The 20,767-nt window shown below is 39.7% G+C and overlaps 2 protein-coding genes and 1 long non-coding RNA gene across 5 annotated transcripts; 2 read left to right on the forward strand and 1 right to left on the reverse strand.

The window, feature by feature from the left end:
• Window positions 1–3,712: 3,712 nt before the first annotated feature.
• Window positions 3,713–20,678, reverse strand: GATAd (GATA zinc finger-domain containing protein GATAd). The gene is made up of 9 exons (XM_028305945.1): window positions 20,174–20,678; window positions 19,378–19,530; window positions 12,882–13,667; window positions 12,542–12,650; window positions 11,865–11,995; window positions 8,940–9,080; window positions 7,226–7,475; window positions 6,026–6,204; window positions 3,713–5,110 (listed from the first exon to the last, which is right to left on the reverse strand). Exons 1-9 carry the CDS (start codon window positions 20,324–20,326, stop codon window positions 5,030–5,032), a joined length of 1,983 nt encoding a protein of 660 aa, XP_028161746.1. The 5' UTR covers window positions 20,327–20,678; the 3' UTR covers window positions 3,713–5,029.
• Window positions 10,097–19,343, forward strand: LOC114353812 (chondroadherin). Of its 3 annotated transcripts, none has more exons than XM_028305935.1 (8): window positions 10,097–10,247; window positions 13,966–14,140; window positions 15,781–15,966; window positions 16,400–16,623; window positions 16,807–17,005; window positions 17,090–17,268; window positions 18,329–18,498; window positions 18,914–19,343. In XM_028305935.1, the coding sequence occupies exons 1-8, from the start codon at window positions 10,230–10,232 to the stop codon at window positions 19,194–19,196; spliced, it is 1,434 nt and encodes a 477-aa protein (XP_028161736.1). In that variant the 5' UTR covers window positions 10,097–10,229; the 3' UTR covers window positions 19,197–19,343. The 3 variants fall into 3 exon arrangements, with proteins under 3 accessions (XP_028161736.1, XP_028161734.1, XP_028161735.1); XM_028305933.1 differs by lacking the exon at window positions 10,097–10,247 and adding an exon at window positions 10,581–10,631; XM_028305934.1 differs by lacking the exon at window positions 10,097–10,247 and adding an exon at window positions 13,774–13,883.
• On the forward strand, window positions 11,292–11,993 carry LOC114353825 (uncharacterized). The gene is made up of 3 exons (XR_003655954.1): window positions 11,292–11,317; window positions 11,632–11,787; window positions 11,943–11,993. It is a non-coding gene; the product is annotated as an uncharacterized LOC114353825 (long non-coding RNA).
• Window positions 20,679–20,767: the final 89 nt, after the last annotated feature.

A 20,767-nucleotide genomic window follows, 5' to 3' on the forward strand; every position in this document is an offset into this window, starting at 1 on the left:
ATATAAAAACATACTCGCGTTGTGGACTGGTTGCTTTACTACTAAATTTGTATTCGAAACCTTCAATCGACACATTATGTACACAAAAAAGATAAATTCGGACGTCAACTAGATAAAACCTAAGAAAATATAAAAATTATAAACCTAACAATGTACAGAGTAGAATTTAATAAAATAATACTGTATCACTACTGCAAGCAGTAATATGAATAGAGAATGACATAATCGGACTGTAATCCCGAATCGAAGAATACAGCCCGTTATTAAAAGAAACGTAAGACATTACACAAACGAGCCTTTATGGGTTTATCCTCGAGTAAACGAATAAAAACTCAATTCACTACAACATCTTTAATTCAAAATTCTCATAGAAAAATATTTACTTATGCACTAAATTAGTGCATAATTATAACATTAATTGATTCATCATTGTGATCGCGAGTCATCGCACAAAAAAATGAATAAATAAGTAATAGAGAGCAAAATTTTGAGAATTACAAAGTATAGATTAGAGAAACATTATTGTCGAGAGGTAAACTGCCATCCAAAGTATGAGCTCAGACAGGAAGCCTTCAACGACAACTAGAAGGTCCCAATAGTATTATAAAGAATAAATAATCTCAATTTTAAAGCTCTAAATACATTAAGCTTGACGAAAATATTGAGGAGTTCAGCTGCAATTAAATCACATGATACCAGAGAACTCTGCCGAGCTCTGTCTAGCTAAGTATTATCACAATGTCTCTGAGACTTCTGCATTTACTGGCCCGTGGGGTTCGATCGTAAACAAACTAACACTAAATTAAGTAAGACGTCAAGTGTAGGACGGTGATCAAAGTGTAAACACAATTAAATAAGTAGAATGGAAGCAATAACTAAACAGCCCATAAAATTTACATAATATAAATGCTTTTTTTGCTATTTGCAAAATATAAAACAAAACTGACCGTAATGAGGTGAATCCGGTACAAGGGAGGACGGACACAAAACCGTCCCCGCTGAACAATAGCAACGAGAAATATGTCAGAGAAAATCTCTTATCATATTTTTTAATGAAGTCAGACTAAAACTGTCAAAAATGTTGGTTTTGCTTTACTTACAAATTCCTTATTTATGAGTCTGACCACTTATTATAACAGCCAGATCAAGATATTAAGAGCCAGCGAATCGATGAGGAAAAGCTATAAATGGCCAAAGAATAACTACACTAATGACCATCAAAAATGGCCATAAGTTTTGTTAAGTTTTTTGGGACATTCGTCTAAGTTTCCCGAACATTCGCTGACATAAGAATGTCGGTCAGACTATTGAAAAGAGATTTACAATCACAAAGGTCTTGTTGCTGTACCAGCGGGGACATTTTATGACTTCGTCCTATATCAAAATAATGCCACTAAGTTTGGTCATCGGTAATGCTCACTCGATAGCATAACTATGTAATAAAATGCCGAGTTAATTAGTGAATTAGAAAAACTGTATGTCTAAAATAATCTGTTCATCTAAGTTATAATAATGCCAAAAATATCGAAGTAGGTATATCATTTCCCAACACACAACAGTTCAGTATTGGAATCACTACATTATATTTAAATATTTATATCAGGCGTGAATGGGTAATAGATAAATTCAAAACGTTATTGCTCAATAGTATTTCTACTACCTAGTTATTAATTTTAATATATTTCTGTATATGGTTTGTATTCTATTATGTAAATGTAAATATGTATATGAGAAGACTTGTCATTATTGCTTCTTAGTTTTCCGTAGCCTAAATTAAAGAAAATACTCGATAAAAAAAATACTTACATTGTAAATACTGACCGAAATGGGAAATAAATTAGATTACTATAATTTAATTTTAGTGTTACTACTAAGTAAATAAAATTTACAATATCTTAAATCACCTAAATCTAATTGAATACTTGCGTCCTGCAATAGGTAACCGTAAATATAATTTTATTATTATTAATTAAGAGAGCATTCAAGGCAAGGCTTAAAACCAATAATATCAGTGTTTATACAGGGTGTTTGGCGCATCGTGTGCCAAAATGATTTGGCGGATAGAATGGGTCATTTCCTATATTTTCAGCCCCCATAACACGTTCCATGTCAGGCGGCTACTTTTATAATAATTTTTTTAGTAATTTCACCAAAATACCCAAATCGCATCATTTAATTTCGATTTAAAAAAAAACTACTAGACGTAGCCTCAAAGTAAATATTTTGTTTTGACGTGCATTGATGTAGGGTTGCATCAAATCTAAATTTACTGGCAAATATCATCTAGTTTTTTTTTAAATTCAGCTTTGAAGTTTTCCGAAAAGTTAAAAATGAACTGAACATTTAAGTTTACATTGCTATAAATTTTTTTTTAAAAGAGATAGCGCTCTTCGGATTTTATCAAAACTTCTCTAGTCTATCCCCATTCAAACGGTATACTAATCTTGTTTAAATAATAACAACAACTTCACAAATTCCTTAAATTAGTGCATCGACTCTACTCGGACTGATTTGCGAAATTTGTGTTTATAGCCCCTTTTTGTGTGAATAGCACGTTAAATACCTACTACAGGTAAAAATTATTTATCTTATGCAATGTAAAAACCTTTTCCCTATCGTTTTTCAATGTGGGTTTCTTGAAATTAAAGACGAAAATAATTATTTTGATCGTTTATTAATTATTACAAATTTTGTTCAAAATAACCGCCTCGGCTACGTATACTAATTTTGACTGTTGTCGTATGCAACCACATTTCTCTTTTTATTACTACAAAGGCGTTTTCTATTCGTGGATTGGAAGAGATGGCCCTATACAGTGGCCTGCACGTTCCCCAGACCTAACTCCGTTAGATTTTTACGTCTGGGGACAAACTAAAGAACTGGTGTACGTAACGGATTCAAACAATAGAAGAACTACAACAACGAATAGAAAACGCCTTTGTAGTAATAAAAAGAGAAATGTGGCTGCATACGACAACAGTCGAAATTAGAAGAAGATGTCGTGAGTGTATACGTTGCCGAGGCGGACATTTTGAACAAAATTTGTAATAATTAATAAACGATCAAAATAATTATTTTCGTCTTTAATTTCAAGAAATCCACATTGAAAAACGATAGGGAAAAGGTTTTTACATTGCATAAGATAAATAATTTTTACCTGTAGTAGGTATTTAACGTGCTATTCACACAAAAAGGGGCTATAAACACAAATTTCGCAAATCAGTCCGAGTAGAGTCGATGCACTAATTTAAGGAATTTGTGAAGTTGTTGTTATTATTTAAACAAGATTAGTATACCGTTTGAATGGGGATAGACTAGAGAAGTTTTGATAAAATCCGAAGAGCGCTATCTCTTTTAAAAAAAAATTTATAGCAATGTAAACTTAAATGTTCAGTTCATTTATAACTTTTCGGAAAACTTCAAAGCTGAATTTAAAAAAAACTAGATGATATTTGCCAGTAAATTTAGATTTGATGCAACCCTACATCAATGCACGTCAAAACAAAATATTTACTTTGAGGCTACGTCTAGTAGTTTTTTTTTAAATCGAAATTAAATGATGCGATTTGGGTATTTTGGTGAAATTACTAAAAAAATTAATATAAAAGTAGCCGCCTGGCATGAAACGTGTTATGGGGGCTGAAAATATAGGAAATGATCCATTCTATCCGCCAAATCATTTTGGCACACGATGCGCCAAACACCCTGTATATGAGATTTCACCTCTAAAATTACGTTGGCAACCGTGCACACCTCTCGCCGAGCTATCCCGGCTACGTTCTACCAAACATTAGATATAATATAATAACAGCTGCTGAGTATGTCTTAAAATTTGCATTTCCAACATTATCAAACTGCGACACTACCGACACGCATGATTCTACCAACCACACATATCACAAGTCATGAAGAATATACACTGTGGAAATACTCTCCACTAACTACTACGCGGCACTATTACTTCTATATAAATAGGCACTAAGACAATGACAACGAATATTGCTTTTGTTCCGCCCGCCTACGCGCGGCCCTATCGACGTTAGTTAATGCCCTGCTTTTCAAAAATAATACTTGTTAACATATTACTTTAACTCTGAATTGTTAAATAATGTTCTGTTCCAAGTTCTCTCGCAGCTCTTTGATTTGTATAATTTCACTATTTTACTGTCAACAATAAAGATAACATTTATATACTAGAATAATACTTTGACAACTCCCACACAGTACTCTTACGATTTAACGGGCGTTTTATAATTAACTTAAACTTGGAGAACGAAGCAACTTGGAACAATTTGCACTATTTCATTCAACTATTGTCATTAGACTGGCCTTACTATCACTATAGAAAATCAACAAAGGTAAATGTCTGCTGCACGACGACTATACATCGTATCGTAAGCTATTTCAACCCCGCTATGTTAATTAATATTATAACGAGTATTTCATAAAAATGGCTGTATTACTAAAAATAATTTTCGCGTTTGCTTATAATCCACATTATGAAATATTCGCTGTAATAATGTATTTGACAAAACTCATAGCACGAAATGCAAATAATGCACATGCAACTTTGTTGGTAAATAAATCAAAAAGTATCGTGAAATTGTGTAAAAATACTTTTTAAGTTTCTCTTGAGTGAGGCTGCGAGTGACGGCTGATTCGTAAACGCAGTTCTGCAGAAAAGGTATTTCTTCTAAAATCCTAAAATGTTAACTACTTGCGGTTTTAGGAGCTTGGCCGTACCACAAATCTTTCCATGCTTAACCATTAATCACCTATTGCTGCTTATTCAATGGCCAATCTCCTAATAGATTTTACATATTGAAATAACATATTTTTATCATCATTTTCACATTGTGGTTGATCAAAAATCTATCATCTGTATCCTTCAACATAGTTCGAAAAATATTGTTTCTGTTACTAGCTACTAAGACCTGTTCTGCAGAACTGTTCACCGGCCCCGCAAAGATCCCGCGAGCGTGCGCGCGTGACGTCACGCGGTGTCGCACGCGATGATGTAGCGGGGTAGTCAGTGCGTCTCCTCGGCGGCCACGTGGGAAGCCACCAGGTTAAGAGGCGCTTCGTCGTATTCTGGAGCGTTGAGCCCGACCTGAGAAATATTATTAGCCTTCTCAATATTGAATTCTTAGTAAAAAATGTTTATAGATAGATTTGCAATATGAATTTCAAAATAGCGGGACGGGAAGGTTGCTGTCAAAACACAATCAATGACGTAGTTCCAAGAAGCGGCGGGAGGGGTGGGGGGCACAAAGGAGAGGGTGGACTGAGAAAGACCTTCTTTCTGCAACACGTATTCACGTCCCCTCATAAATCCATTCTCAAGGGTAGATCCAGATAAAATTATTGCCACATTGCAAGTCGCATGTTTGATAAGATGTATCAAAATAATGGGAGCCAACTGACTTCAACTGAGGTCACAGTCCATGTGTCCGTTTCCAAATTTTTTGTTCATCTGGGAATCGTCATCAATATTTTGGACCGAGAGTTCAACTGAGTAGCCACAAGACCTTTGTGTTGCTATGTCATGTGCCGTACATACGGGCGCTGGCGATGCGTATGCGCATGCAACGTGGGCAGCACGATTTTCATTAGAGATGAAACGGATATCCGGTAACTGTCCGGTAGGCCGGATATCCGGCCTAAATTTACTATCCGGCCGGATACCGGATATTAAAAACTTACGATAATTTCCTATTAATAAAAAGGAAATACATTCATCTTTGAGGTAAATATCAATAAAATGGCTTATAATAATTACAAAAAAGCCTTTCAAAAAACTTTTTTTCTGGGCTATTCACTCTAATGACGAATACCTACATAAATAGCTCACCTTTGATCTTGACCAGAAGTTACTATAATACAAGCTCGCGTGCCGTACCTGCGGGCGCTGGTGGTGCGTGTGCGCGTGCAGCGCGGCCAGCAGGTGCGGCTGCAGCTGGCGCCGCAGCGCCGCCAGCACGGCCTCCTCGGCGCCAGCTCCGTGCCACAAGCTCGCGTGCCGTACCTGCGGGCGCTGGTGGTGCGTGTGCGCGTGCAGCGCGGCCAGCAGGTGCGGCTGCAGCTGGCGCCGCAGCGCCGCCAGCACGGCCTCCTCGGCGCCCGGCTCCGCGCCGCCCGCCGCCGGCGCCGCCTCCGCCGCCTCGGTGCCCGCGCCGCCGCCGCTGCCGCCGCTCCGCCGGGACTCTGTGGGAGGAAAAGACAGTTTTATTGGTTGTAACAACTTTGTACCTATGATAATGACGAATAAATTTCATTTTCATTTGTTCAGTGAGAACATTTTAAAAGGAAGTCAACCGCGGAAGACGTTTTGGTCGTCTCTAGTACCTAAGGCGCCGACCACTAAGCGGTAGAGGAAAAACCCCCAGGTTTTTAGTGGGTTCGAGCCCCACATACTCAGCGGTAGGTACGAACATTCAAGTCAATTTTCTGGATAAAAGATAAAAGTTAAATGACGGTTCACAACTTAATTGAAGATCGGTATAGTCCATGTCGTGGGCTAGCGATACTTTCTCATTGCGCTGGTGAGGGGAGGGGTACTACCATAGCCGTACCCAGTTTGAATTAGCTCCTCTAAAGTGATTTTCTGCCCCCTGGGTTTGTGATGGGCACTACCATGGGTGTACCCAGCTTCTAGTCTAGGAGGGGGCAAGACAGATTTTTTTAGATCAGATAGTTTGACTTAGCTCCTCCAAAGTGACTTTCTGCCTGAGCTCAATCACAACTTGGTTGTCGTGTCACTGCATTGTCATTTCGGTCGGAGATTTCCACGATAAGAAAGTGTTTTGTGAAAGTGACTTTACTTACTTTACATGGCAGAGGCTTTACAACTTTGGAATTATGGACTACTAGCTTTCCGCCCGCGGCTACACCCGCGTGGAATTTTGTCTGTCACAGAAAAACTTTGTCACGCGCGTCCCTGTTTCAAAAACCGGGATAAAAACTATCTTATGTCCTTTCCTGGGACTCAAATTATCTCTATGCCAAATTTCTTTAAGATCGGTTCAGTGGTTTAGGTGTGAATGCGAGACAGACAGACAGACAGACTGAGTTACTTTCGCATTTATAATATTAGTATAGAAGTATAGATATATGTAGATGGTCTGCTGAAATTGAATTTCCCATACTGTAGTAACTGTGAAAGTGCCAAACATATTCTTCAGTTAAAAATTAAAGATTTAAACTTAAATAATTGTATGATACTCACTGCGCGCGTGCTTGGGGTCGTGCCTGGGCCGGCGGCGGCGCGTGTGAATCGTGTCGCGGCGCATGGCGGTTGGTCGCGGCACGCCGTGCAGCTTGTAGTACAGCCCGCACGCGTTGCACACCATCTCGCCGCGCGCGTCGCGTCGCCAGATCGTCGTCGTGTGAGTCCCGCAGTTGTTGCACGACAGTTCCACGCGAGGCGCCGCGCGGCCGTTGCCGCCTGTGCCTATTGGCGCTTCTGAGGTGTCCTGCTGGAGATGTAAGTGAGGAAATAAGATTCAAGGTGTTACACAAATAAGCTTATTGTAACAATTTCAATGAGGCATTGAAATTGTTACAATAAGACCAGAGGAACTTAGGGAGGGACCAAAAACTATGACGATATCGAAAACCTAGTCAAACCTTATACATAGTATTCACACACACACACCCACACACACACACGCACACACGCACGCACGCACGCACGCACGTACGCACACACACACACACACACACACACACACACACACACACACACACACACACACACACACACACACACACACACACACACACACACACACTGACACGCGGTACAATAGAGATTTGAATAAGTTCTACTTAAATATTGTTAACACAAGAGCGGTGTTTCCTAACACAAGCATTGGCTGCGCGTTGGGCGGTTCGACAGAGCCACTCGTCGTAAGTCCATGCATAAGGGATATTGTTAACGCGCGGCCTCGGGTGTCTATAGGTAGCCAGGTACTCACGTTATCCACCTGCGGCTGCGGCCATTGCTGCGCGTCCTGCGCCCGCTCCGCCATCGCGATTCGACAGCTCCCACTACCGTTAGCCCATGTTGACCGTTGAACTACCGATTTATGGACCGACCTAGGAGGATGACACCATGTTCTAGTTCTTACCATGATCTAGATACTAATCGCACCTCCCCACCCGTGGGGCACAGGCCCCCCCTGAAAAAGAAGCCTAGATACGCCAATGTTGATAATGCGCGAATTCGGGTGCTGATAGGTTGACAGGTAATTAAGTCTACTAAGGTAAGTCCTACTCACGTTGTCAAACTGCGTCTGCGGGCGCGCCATCAAGCTGTTTCCTGCGCGTATGTACACTCCGAATAAAAGACGTGATACAAATTACTCACGTTATCGACCTGCGGCTGCGGCCATTGCTGCGCGTTGGGCGCGTCCTGCGGCGCGGCGGGCTGCGCGCGCGCCGGGAAGCTCTGTTTCCTGCGCGCCGTGCCCGCCCCGCCGCCGCGGCTCGACAGAGCCACTCGTCACAAGCTCATGCATAAAGGATATTGTTAACGCGCGGACTCAAGTGCCTATAGGTAGCCAGGTACTCACGTTATCCACCTGCGGCTGCGGCCAGGGCTGCGCGTCCTGCGCCCGCTCCGCCACCGCAATTCGACAGCTACCGTTAGCCCATGTTGACCGTTGAACTACCGATTTATGGACCGACGACCTAGGAAGATGATACCATGTTCCAGCTCTTACCATGATCTAGATACTAATCGCAACTCCCCGCCCGTGACGTGGCATGTCAGGATGGCGCAGGCCCCCCTGAAAAAAAAGCCTAGATACGCCAATGTTGATAATGCGCGAACTCGGGTGCCTATAGTAGGTAAACAGGTAAGTCTACTAAGGTAAGTCCTACTCACGTTATCAACCTCTGTTTCCTGCGAAGAAAAAGACGTGATGCAAAGTACTCACGTTATCGACCTGCGGCTGCGGCCATTGCTGCGCATTGGGCGCATCCTGAGGCGCTGCGGGCTGCGCGCGCGCCGGGAAGCTCTGTTTCCTGCGCGCCGTGCCCGCCCCGCCGCCGCGGTTTGACAGCTGCCACTCGCCGTTCTGGGGGAGATATTTAGCAAATTAATTGGGTACTGGATACTCTAGTAGTCTAGTCAATAATATAATTGACATTCATGAGGCGTCAAAATGCGACTCTCCCATACGTCAATAGGCTAGTTTCCTAAAAAAAATTTTTTAGTCCGTCAATTTTAGTATAAAAAAATATTGGACGCGTATATTTTTAATTGTCAACCAAACAAATAATTACAAAGTTAAAGTGCGTTGAAGTTCCGCGCGAAGTCACAAAGTGCTGCACTTTTACGCACTCACTGGCGTCACGGGCCTTTTCTTTAGAACTTTGACACGCTTTATCTTTTTACTTTTTCATTAGTTTTAAAAGGTGAAAAATACGTGTCGAGTAGTTTTTGATAAGCTAACTGACGGACTAATAAAAACTCTTGCTTTTTTACCCAGGAAACATCCCTATTGATTGACTGTTAGTTTCAAAACTAGACAACAAGGGCTTCCTCGTTGTGGATAAAAAATTAAAAAAAAAAACTACTTAATCGTACAGTAATTTGAAAAGTAAGGTTTTTAGTGCTAGGAATAATGAAAAACCTGCTGTTTGTACAATGATTTGTCCCCACAGGAAAAGTTGTTGAATTCGAACTTAGAAAGATGTTTACAAATAAAAGTTAACAAACTTGATACCTAGGTAGGTATTATTTTATCAAGCGGAAGCATCCTCAATAATAAACGTGTGTTTAGCATGATTACAGTAGATTTTATTCAATTAAAAATACGGATGTAGAAATTCAATATTAACGTTAACAGTTCAATTGTTTGACGTAATGTAAATGATATAACGCAAGTCTTATGTAAAACATCGCGGAGAATAATATTTTAGTCCTATTCATGAAAATAACAAAGACAGTCACGAGGAAAACTCCATTTACCTCAAAGGTGCATTAACATAACAACACATAAAGAATCTAATTTACCCTGTCATTCAGTCCTACATTCTTGTCTATTATTCGCGCTGACGGAGCTCAGTCACACCTTGGTTTTCTAGTGTTACATTTAGTTATAAAACAAATTGAATTTGTTCTCTCGCGTGCGAACCGAACATCAGGCGGATCAATTAAAGACAGAATCGTTACACGCTCGTGGAATAGTTCACGTGGTACTAATGAACGGAGCTCATCACATATGCAGGTGCGAGCCGACGTAAGTGATTCCGCTATTGTACGATTGTTCTGCACGAAATTGTAACGATACTATAATTCATAATTAAATGGTAGCAGCGCCGTATGATTCACAACATGAGAGCTGTGATAAAAAATGAGGGATGCGGAATTTTTCATTGACATGTCATGTATTGTTGTTACGTTGCAATTAAATTTATTTAGAAAACACGCACAGTATTTCCCAGGTTTTGTTGTTAAAATAATGCCAAACTCTTGTTCAGTTTCTTGTAACCGATTTAAAACGTATTACTGTCCTGTACATAAAGAGTATCATTGAGGAAAGCAAGTCATTTGACTAGTGGAAAGTGTTAGTGTAAGGAGTACAGATATGGAATACAGGATCAATTGCACATCATCTGCGCAGGTTTGAATTAAATTAATTGTTTTTTTCAGACTCAATTTAAGCGGGCTTTGTCTATTCAAATTAGATTCGTCATACATCAATGTCATGCAGATAAGTATGCAAATGTGAAATTGAGTACGGTCATTCGCTGAAATGTTTGCTCACGCGGACCGTGGAATGGTGTTGCCGGTGGTGTATAAAGTAAAGGTCTAGCAAGGAGTCGCCATGACGAGACATAGTTACTGATCATCGGAGATACTTCAGCTGCTACAAACGACAAGACCACGCCATCAAATAGCTCATTTTACGTCGACGACAGTTAAGTGCTGTTCCGCAGCAGTGACCAATATGGATACTACAACGATCCACCTGGTCCCCTGCCGGTCAAAGGCTTACCCTCTACGCTTGTTTTTACCTAGCTTTTGGCGTAGCAGAGCATCTGCAGGATTATATCAATCACCATCGAAGGCAAAATATCACGAATAAAATTTCGTTGTTGTGTTTGTGTTGCACCTCAGTGACCTTTCGCGACACTTTAGTTCAGGGCAGCCTGTCTAGAGCTATACGAAGTCTCTGGGCATATAATAAACCAAGCTATGCGCTTGGTTTATTATACCACTTACCAGCGAGACGGCGCCATTAGGCGGCTGCACGGACGTCAGCAACTGGGAAGTACTTGCTCGTAGCGGGGACACCGTCATGCCGAGGTGCTTGTTTACATTTTTTAGTGAGAAATAGTAATATTTTAGGCACATGGAAGCTGAATCTACCAGAGAACTTTCGATTCACCATATAGTGAGCTGTTATTCAGGACAGCTTGGCTAGTGGTTTTATTTTGCGACTAATAACCTCCTAGCTGCCTAATTTAACCAAATGGCTGAGTCATATACAGAGTGACCGGTGATTCGATACATTCCTTGAAAAGGGTTACAACGATAGAACTCATTTCAAATAGAATTTGTAATACTACTGTCAACTTCACTTACCGGCGAGACGTCGCCATTGTCGTCGTCATGCCGAGGTGCTTGTTGTTGGTCAGCCGCTTCAGCAGCCGCGTCTAGTGGTCAACATGTATCACTGCTGCTACACTAGTACTCACCGGCGAGACGGCGCCGTTGGGCGGCTGCGCGGGCAGCGGGGAGGGGGCGGCGCGCAGCGGGGACACCGTCATGCCGAGGTGCTTGCTGTTGGTCAGCCGCTTCAGCGCTGCGTCTAGTGGTCAACATGTATCACTGCTGCTACACTAGTACTCACCGGCGAGACGGCGCCGTTGGGCGGCTGCGCGGGCAGCGGGGAGGGGGCGGCGCGCAGCGGGGACACCGTCATGCCGAGGTGCTTGCTGTTGATCAGCCGCTTCAGCAGCTGCGTCGCTTCGCCGCCGCGACCTGTGTTTCAACATATTTATTTTAGAAAGATTTGTAAAAAAGACTGCTAAGCCCTGTTGTAAGCATTTTTAAGAAAAAAAGAAAACATCTAATATACTTTTTACTTGTCTTCACATGGTTATATCAGAATTAAGGCTGAGTTGCACCATCTTACTTTAACTTTGACAAACGTCAAAAATCTGTCAAACTCCATACAAAAAGCACCAGTTATAGGTATTATTTATTACAAATCTCTCAATATACACATTTAAAGTTACACGTTTATAACGGCAATCAGTAATGAAATGCCACCGTTGTTATTCAGTTGTTTATTACATCGTGTAACCTTGTTATAATGTAAGCGTTAATTTCCGCATCAGATCTTTCTATGTAAATCCGGTGTACAATGTTAAAATATGTAAAACTACTTAATACGTTTTTTTTTCTTTAACGCTACATTCGGAAATTACAAAGTCAAAAATTGAGGGATAATGCAGAGATGATCTCTCACATCAAGTCAAGCAGATGCATTATAAAATGGTGATTATTGTAATAGGCGTAACGAACCGTTTTGCCTGTGAAGAGCCTGCCACAGGGATTCCTTGTCGGCCTCGTTCTCGGGAGGCGGCGGCGACGACTGCGTGGACCGCGCCGATTGGGTCTCCTCGGGGTCATCCTACAAATGAAACAGAACATAAAGAAGATGTAGGACAGGTAAAAAGGTCCTGGATATTGGACATATTCCAATGCTTGAAAGCTTTATAATGACTCATTCGATGATTCTAGATTAAAGAATTTATAAACAGCTTCTCTGGGTTAGATGAGTCAGGGGAATCTCAATCTAAATTACTGAAGCCACGGTTTGAGTCATCAATCGACGATCAAAAAGAGTAACTTTTTTTCTTACCTGCGACATTTGGGAGATATCCATTTGTAGTCGGTCGGGATCAGACCCACTACTGCTCTGACTGCATTCTTCGTATACCGAGGAGTTGTCTTTAGACGTTTTCTTACTTGAGGACCGAGCATAAACAGACTGCTTGTATTCATCGGGGTAATTTGACGTATTATTATGAGCTAACACTCCTTGATAGAAGGAATTTGAGTGCTCGCGATCAACATTGTGATCGTTTTGCTCGGAAGGTTCATTTTTAACAGAATTGTAAAGTGAGAGATCCATTTCTTTATTGTCATGGTCGTGGTTGCTGCGCGGACTCGCGGCGTTTTGTGACGCGTTGTACAAGTACTGGTCTTCCGGGGTGTATTCGTGTGAGTATTTTACATCGTTGGTGCTGAGTGCGTGCGTTCTGTCGATGACGCTGGTGTAGTTAGGGGGGAACTTCTGAGATTCTTCGTTCTCGCGCTGCGCGACCGCCACCGCCTTGGAGATGATGTCTAAAACTGCGCTACAGTGCATGACCTCGCGGGCGCGCTCGGGCGGCGCTATGCTGGGCACGCTCTTGAACATTATGTGCGGCTCGTCCTCCGGCTTCACGACGTACTTCGTCGGGTCGTTGTGCTTTATAGAGAGCAGCGCCACCGCAGCCTGCCGGCTCTCCGAATTCTTCATCTCCTCCGTAGAATCCGGCGAGCCGATTTCATCGTACTTAATCTTATTGTCTTGCTCATACTCATTTTCATTCAACGGTTTGATTATCTCATCCAACTTCGCCGCCGTTACGCTCAGGACCTCCTATAAATAAATGATGCTGGTGAATATTTGGAGAGCAAACGATACTATACATTAAATGCACGATAACAAAGACGTCAACCAATGAGGTGCGCGCTCATTTCTTGTCACTCGTGATTACACTGCCTAACTGATAAGATAAACTACACAGGTTCGTCGTTATTATTGCAGTCCGTTTTAATTTTAATGAGAAAAATGTACTTTTCTCCGGGGCGTGAAGTGAGTACGTAGGAGCCGAAATAAACCGTGCGGACTTCGTGTTGTGTAGGTTGCATAAGTAATGGTGTTTTGTTTGTTGTAGGTGTTAGTGATAATATGCGTCCTAGTTTCATTGAGTTGCGCTCAGAAGGCTGAAGTGGAAAGCGCGCCTTGTGATATATCAAGGAACGATGACAATAACCTGACGCTGAACTGTTCGCGGAGGAGCCTGAGTCATATTCCCGAATGGCCTGTGCAAATAACCAAAATTGATAAAGGTAAGTCGCAGGATGCGTTGTACGAAGGTGTTATCACTATCATGCACGTACCTGCATAACTCGAGATACCACAAACAAACAAGTGCAGTCCTCAACAAATTATCTACGTGTGTCATCGCTATTAAGTATTAACGTGTTCTAATACCTACGAGTATAGCGTAATAAATAGACTCTGGTAAAATCCAATAAGTACAATCTAAGAATTAATCTATTATTAGATTTTTCAACAACAAAGCAATTATTTGTTAATTTACTAATAACGTAAGCAAACCAGGGTTCGAAAATATCCGATATTTATTATAAATATCAAAATATCGGATATTTATGATATATATCCGATATATATCAACTTTGATATATATCAATTTTGTATGAAAGCCATATTATTATTTTATTGTATTATTCATGAATACTATTGCATATGTGCTACATAAACATGTTTTTAATGTTTTTAAACCTTAAAATCAGACAAATATAGCAAAAACATAAAATATTCTTTTAAATACGGCAAAATCAACTAAAAAAATAAAAATCTTATGTCAAAAAGTACAAATACAGTAACAAATTTTAAAAGTTGATATATATCATCAAAACCGGCTTGATATATATCGGATATATATCCGATATATATCTTGATATATATCCCTTGATATATATCCTCGAACCCTGAAGCAAACACTGAAATATTTTAATTAATTAAGTGGATGAATCGATTATTGTTTTCACAGTCCATTATTTAGTAGTCATCTACAAGTTCTGCTGGGTCAGGCAATTATTGAGAAAGTTATATAAAAAACTGTTGGATAAAATTTATACTGATCTTTTATAATAAATTTATCAAATTAAAAAAGTTTATTAATGTTAATTTATTAATTAGCAGACTTGAAAATGAAGTTTTAATCAAAACATCAAAAAGTTACTTTGAAGTAGTTTCACAGATTAATTTTTACCTTTTTGTTTTAACTATGATATTACATAAATGATGACCACTGTTGTATTATTTATTATCAAAAACAGTTTATTTTCTTGTATTTGCCCGACTGCGCCAAAACTAAGGAGGGTTATTATTCCTATTAGATTATAGGGCTCCTATAATATCGCAAACATACAGAGTAGAAATAATAGGTGAGCTAACTCGATTACATATTTCTAAATTATAAAAGATATTGAAAAACTGGTGGTTACTGATCCTGAAAGTGCTTCACGAGCTCTATCAAACAGTATCAACACTAGGTTACAGTATAAAGTGGATCTATCCGAAAATGCAATGTTTCCAGCTTTAAAAAAATAATACCTCTGAAACACCAATATTGCAAACCCTACAATGGAACGATAAGAGGGCATCCCCGATTAATTCAATCGAGTAAAATTGGACGTAGATAAGGAAAAAATGCACCACCCACAACATGGTCAATGTTTAATTAAGTGTGCACAATTTTTTTAATATTACTATCGATGAAAATAATTTACAGCCATACGAGTTTTAAAACCTATCGAAAATCTGCGTAAATTAACCTTTTACAAATCTAAGTCCACTCTGCACTTCGTTAAGATCTTCATTACAATCTAGGCCCTTATTGTAGTGATTTCGTCGTAAGTCAGTTTTTGCAGATAGACTTTAACAAAGCGCTTTGAAACAGTTTCAGACGCACACGTCCTAATAACGTTCTTCAACAACACAATCAGCAATGTGACGCAGTTACCGGCGCTGCCCGGGCGTATCGCCATCAGCTTTAAAGCGAACAGGATCGTTGAGATTGAGAAGGATGCTTTCGGAGACGTGGGACGGCTCGTCTACTTGGATCTTAGCAAGAATCTTATTAAAGGTACCTACTTACAGTATTTTAAACCCCCGATATAGATAAATACCTTATTTATCTATGCCCCCGACGCAAAACGAGGGGTGCCTGTGGCATCATAGATTCTAAACGACAAATGATTTTGTTTTTGTATTGCTCATAGCTGTGCAAGACCGTTAATTGGTTAATTGATGAAGTTAACATTTCGAGTAACGGATAGTTTTTAAGTTAATTAACTTTTCAAAATGTTAAAGGTCTCATTAACTCCCGTAATCTTCCGTCCACTAATCGCTAAATACTTTTAACAGAAGGACGCCGTGTGGATCTTACCGCCGCGCCGCATACAACTCATTCAGACAAGTTAGATAAATAAAGAATAATTATTACACAATTTAATTTACGCCCTCCTTATATTCTTAACCTTTCATAACTTTCTAAATTGTATTGCCTTTTCTTCCAGGGGACGTCCTCCGAGGGGAGATATTCCGTGGGCCGTACAGAGACAACAAGTACAACAACATTACCCTGGAGACCTTGAACCTCGGCCACAACGAGATCCACTCTCTGGACAAGGACTTGTTTCAGTACACTCCGAATCTGACGCGATTGTATCTCAACAACAATCCCATCGAGATTCTCGATCACGTCACCGTCCTCGCTTTGGCAAGCGCCACGAATTTAGAGGTGAAGTCCTTAAGATTTGTAGAGATTAAGTTCAAACTATATCGGAAAGTAATGCGTGAGTAATAGCACGTCATGCGTGCAGAAAAATAATATCTGCTTTAAGTAACACAAGCGCGAAAGGTTTACGTATTTTCATGTAAGTAATAATTTGGAAAATTAACTATTCGGTATAATGGCTTACAGGTGTTGGACTTATCAAAAACGGACATAGCGACTATTCCTCTGCACACTTTTAAAGGTCTAACGAAACTGCAGCAGATCGATCTGTCCAACAACAAGTTCGTAACCGTCCCAGAGAGCCTCAGCATCGTCGGGAACAGTCTGAAATACCTTACATTCAACAACAATCCGATAGTGGAGCTGAATGATGATAGTTTTATAGGTAAAGAAGAAATGCGCAAAGCAAATCTAAATTCAACCTTAGCGTAGTAAGACATAGAGATCATCAAGTTATTTTGTTTTCTAGGTTTAACCAAGTTGGTAGAATTGGAAGTCGCTGAAAACGATTACTTGGACGAGGTAAAACGAAACACATTCGTCCCGCTAACGAGTTTGAGGGTGCTTCACCTCTGCCACAACGGCAACCTGAGGTATATCAGCCGCAGCGCTTTCAGGGGCATGAAAGACAAGTGGACCTTGAAAGAGGTAAGGCTAAAAAAATTGCTTTTAAAACAAATAAAACGATGCAACGACCACCGACGGAACACGGAACTCGTCAAAGTATGATTGAACCTGTAACTGCTACGATAAAATTAATGCTACTCATATTAATGATAAGTCGTAAAACAATTTGTTATTAAACTGGTGATTTCAAAACGGTTTCGCTATAACTACCGAGCGACAGAAACAGGTGGCATCAATTCCAATTTCGTAACAATTTGAATTATGATAGAGTTAAAAAAATGCTTAATCGATGTCGAATCTCAAATATTAATACTAATCTGAATGGCCTCGTATTAGTAGTCAAGTACAACATATCGACCTTCTTACTTAATCGAGGTGTACTAATAAGATTTAAGTTGAGTCATGATGGGTTACACAAGAGTGAAAGTCGCATCGATATTAGCACAGCGGAATTCACCTGATTCGGTATGGACGAAAACATCTAATCATGCCGAATTATCATCTTAACGAATACCAGGACAAAGCGAAGAAAGTGGCGTGGCTTTCGAACGTGACGGCGCAATGGCTTCTGGCCTAATGCAGTGGAGAGTTCAATTCCCGGTTGCGGAAATTATTACTATTTCGACGAATCTATTGAGGTTATTTACACGTGATTATAATTCTTATTTATAATGTGTCAGTAAATAATTAACGAAACAATCGAATCGGACAACAATGATAACACAATTTTAATAAATCTCAAATCATGTGTGCAATAATCCATCTGGCCCAGATTTGACTTGCTTACTGAACACAAAACGAGGTCGGCTGATTAATCACTTTGCCGTGTTTTCATATCAGTCATTTGCTGATTGCAAAATTTATCCTAAAACTGGAACAAATGCCAAGCATTCCAACTAAATTGATTGCTGACTTGTCTTTGTTGCTATGGAAATCGAAAAAGATTCCCTATAAATTCTCTAAGCATCATTTAGATTGGTTCATCTATGCAAAAGGAAAATGCTACAACATGAATTATCACAGCATCCTCCTAAATAAAAAATATATTCAGCTCCTAAGTACCACTTATTTTCTTCAACAGGTATACCTGGATGACAACAATCTTAGTGAACTGTCAACAGACTTGATGCCATGGGACAAACTGGAGATACTGGGTATGACTGGCAACTCCTGGCTGTGCAACTGTGACCTAGCAAATATTGTCACTGCTCAGGGAGCTGGCAAAAAGTTCAAGTTTGGTGAAATACCTTAGTAAGTTCTGAAAAGTTTCAGTAAACAAAACAAGAGAAAACTTATTTTAAGCAACTGTAAATTTCTTAGATAAAATCTTTACCTCTGAGTAAACAAATAAAGCATTCCTTAAATAAAATACACATCAAATGCAAAATCCGAACTATTTACTAACTTTCAACTGGCTTATTTACAACATCTAATGATATAAATAAAATGTAAAGACTAAGAAGTTGCATCAGTTGGTGACTAATCTGATATTTTTAACTGTGTGATTGTGTGTGTAAATAACTAAGGAACTTTACAAGTTTTATCATGCATTCCAATTCAACAATCTTAGTTTTTACAGCAAGACTGCAGTGATAGGAATCATTAATTCATTTTTTTAACAAAAAGTTTGTAATCATTTAATCAAAAATCAACTTGTGACTTTCAGTTGTGCAGCACCAATGAGGCTGAGTGGAGAGTACATTACCAACATAACAGTGTCTTTCTGCCCTACCTTTGACAATACATTCACAAGCAAAAGAAGTTTTCGTATTGGAGATCTGAAACCTAAACATGTACTATGGAGCATCTTTGGGGTCACTGTGGTAGTTGCCATTGGAATGGTACTTGGCTGGATTGTCAAGGCAATGAAAACAGTCTACAAGAAGAAGATTAAGAAGACCCAACCTATTCGGTACATTAACTTGAATGAAGATTCTTCTTTCGCCTAAAGTTGTGATTATTAATTAAAAGAAAATGTATTCAAATCAAAAATATTGTTACATAGATTTAAAATAGGTAGATGTATTATCATTTTTGTATAGTTATTATTAATTTATAATTGTTTGAATTTCAAATATAATCTAATTTAGATGTTACAATCAATGTTTTACTTTAAAAATTATAGCTCACCTCCTTTGGCCCAGCCAGTGAATTGGCATATTGAAGAAATTGTTCTAACAGTCTTTCTGATTTGTGTGAAAGTTCTCTGAATGTGTGAAACTCATCAAGTTTATGTGCACAGCTTCCACACACCACCTGTGGCAGGAGGTCACCAGGATACACCTAGAAAAACATTTACAACATCACACTCAAGCATTTCACAATATCACAGTCATTAAGAGATGATGTGGCCAGTGACCTTTCGCAAGCGTAATCATAGGTGATGACTCATAGGTAAATCTGATAACAAACAACTTCCAAATGTCTAATTCTGTTTACTTCAGTACAGAAGGCACCAGACAAGGGAGACTGTAGTCCCCCTGCAGATTGATATCCTTAAAATATACATCTAAATTTAGAAAATATTGAATTCTCAAAATAGCAGTGTATAATGTGGATAAGCAGGGAGCATCAGATGAGGTGTGCGGCAGGGCGAGGGGCGCGCGGCGAGGGCGCCGAGCTTCGGGAGAGGCGGGGCGACAGATCTCCGCGCGCTCCTTTGTTATCAGCGACACGGCTGCGGCTGAGATATCACTCGCTTGCCACACACACCCGTCTATCACTTCCCCGAATGACATTAGTCATACGCCCGAGCACTCAACGCGTGGGCCGTAATATGATATCACAATGCGAAAATACCCAACACCCGCGAGAAAGTTAATGGCGCTTATCAGCATCCACAATCTCATACGCTTACGCTAAACTTTCACACGAGAAAACGGCATCTTCCTGATGTTCGAAGTAGGAAATAACAAAAGATTATTACCATTATCGATAGATATGACATTATCATATCGGAAAGCCGTGATTTCTCCTTATCACGGTCGAAAATTGGAAGTTTAACATCACTGCAATTATCGCCACAGAATGATAAACAAAGGCGACACACTGAATGGAACTTCGGCGGCAAATTACACATATTTAGAAATCAAAACAGAGAAAGGCGGACACAACGAAAGAAAACATTTAGAACTGAATCGAGTAACTGATATAAAAATTAAAAGGTTTTGATGAAAATATAACTCAGCATGCGATGATAGAATACATCACATCGCGATTGTCAACCAAACGAACGAACAAGCTACGCACACATACAAATAATCCATTGTTTACGCTACGCTGATCATTGCGTCTGTGTTATTGGGGTTTGTTTTCGTTTACATACTGATAAAATGATAACATTATCAGTTTTATCAGCTCAACATTTTTATCGGTAAAATTGTGATGAATTACTTGTTATTGTCAAAACAGATAAGGCTTGGTGAAATACAATAGTAACAGATACGGCACGGGTATTTAAAACAGTTAATTACGATAGAATTATCGTGAATACTATAGAAAAGTTTTTTTTAATTAAAAA

The sequence above is a fragment of the Ostrinia furnacalis genome, unplaced genomic scaffold (assembly GCF_004193835.3).
Source record: "Ostrinia furnacalis isolate ACB-3 unplaced genomic scaffold, ASM419383v2 OfSCF1818, whole genome shotgun sequence".
NCBI lineage: Eukaryota > Metazoa > Arthropoda > Insecta > Lepidoptera > Crambidae > Ostrinia > Ostrinia furnacalis.

Coding starts and splice junctions, on each gene's coding strand:
- GATAd (XM_028305945.1), bottom strand. CDS start 20,326: ATGTGTAATTTGCCGCCGAAGTTCCATTCAGTGTGTCGCCTTTGTTTA. Junction 12,651..12,881: donor ATATCTCCCAAATGTCGCAG/GTAAGAAAAAAA, acceptor TTTCATTTGTAG/GATGACCCCGAGGAGACCCA. Junction 11,996..12,541: donor GGCTCTTCACAGGCAAAACG/GTTCGTTACGCC, acceptor GTTGAAACACAG/GTCGCGGCGGCGAAGCGACG.
- LOC114353812 (XM_028305933.1), top strand. CDS start 10,596: ATGGAATACAGGATCAATTGCACATCATCTGCGCAG. Junction 17,269..18,328: donor ACAAGTGGACCTTGAAAGAG/GTAAGGCTAAAA, acceptor TTTCTTCAACAG/GTATACCTGGATGACAACAA. Junction 18,499..18,913: donor AAGTTTGGTGAAATACCTTA/GTAAGTTCTGAA, acceptor TGTGACTTTCAG/TTGTGCAGCACCAATGAGGC.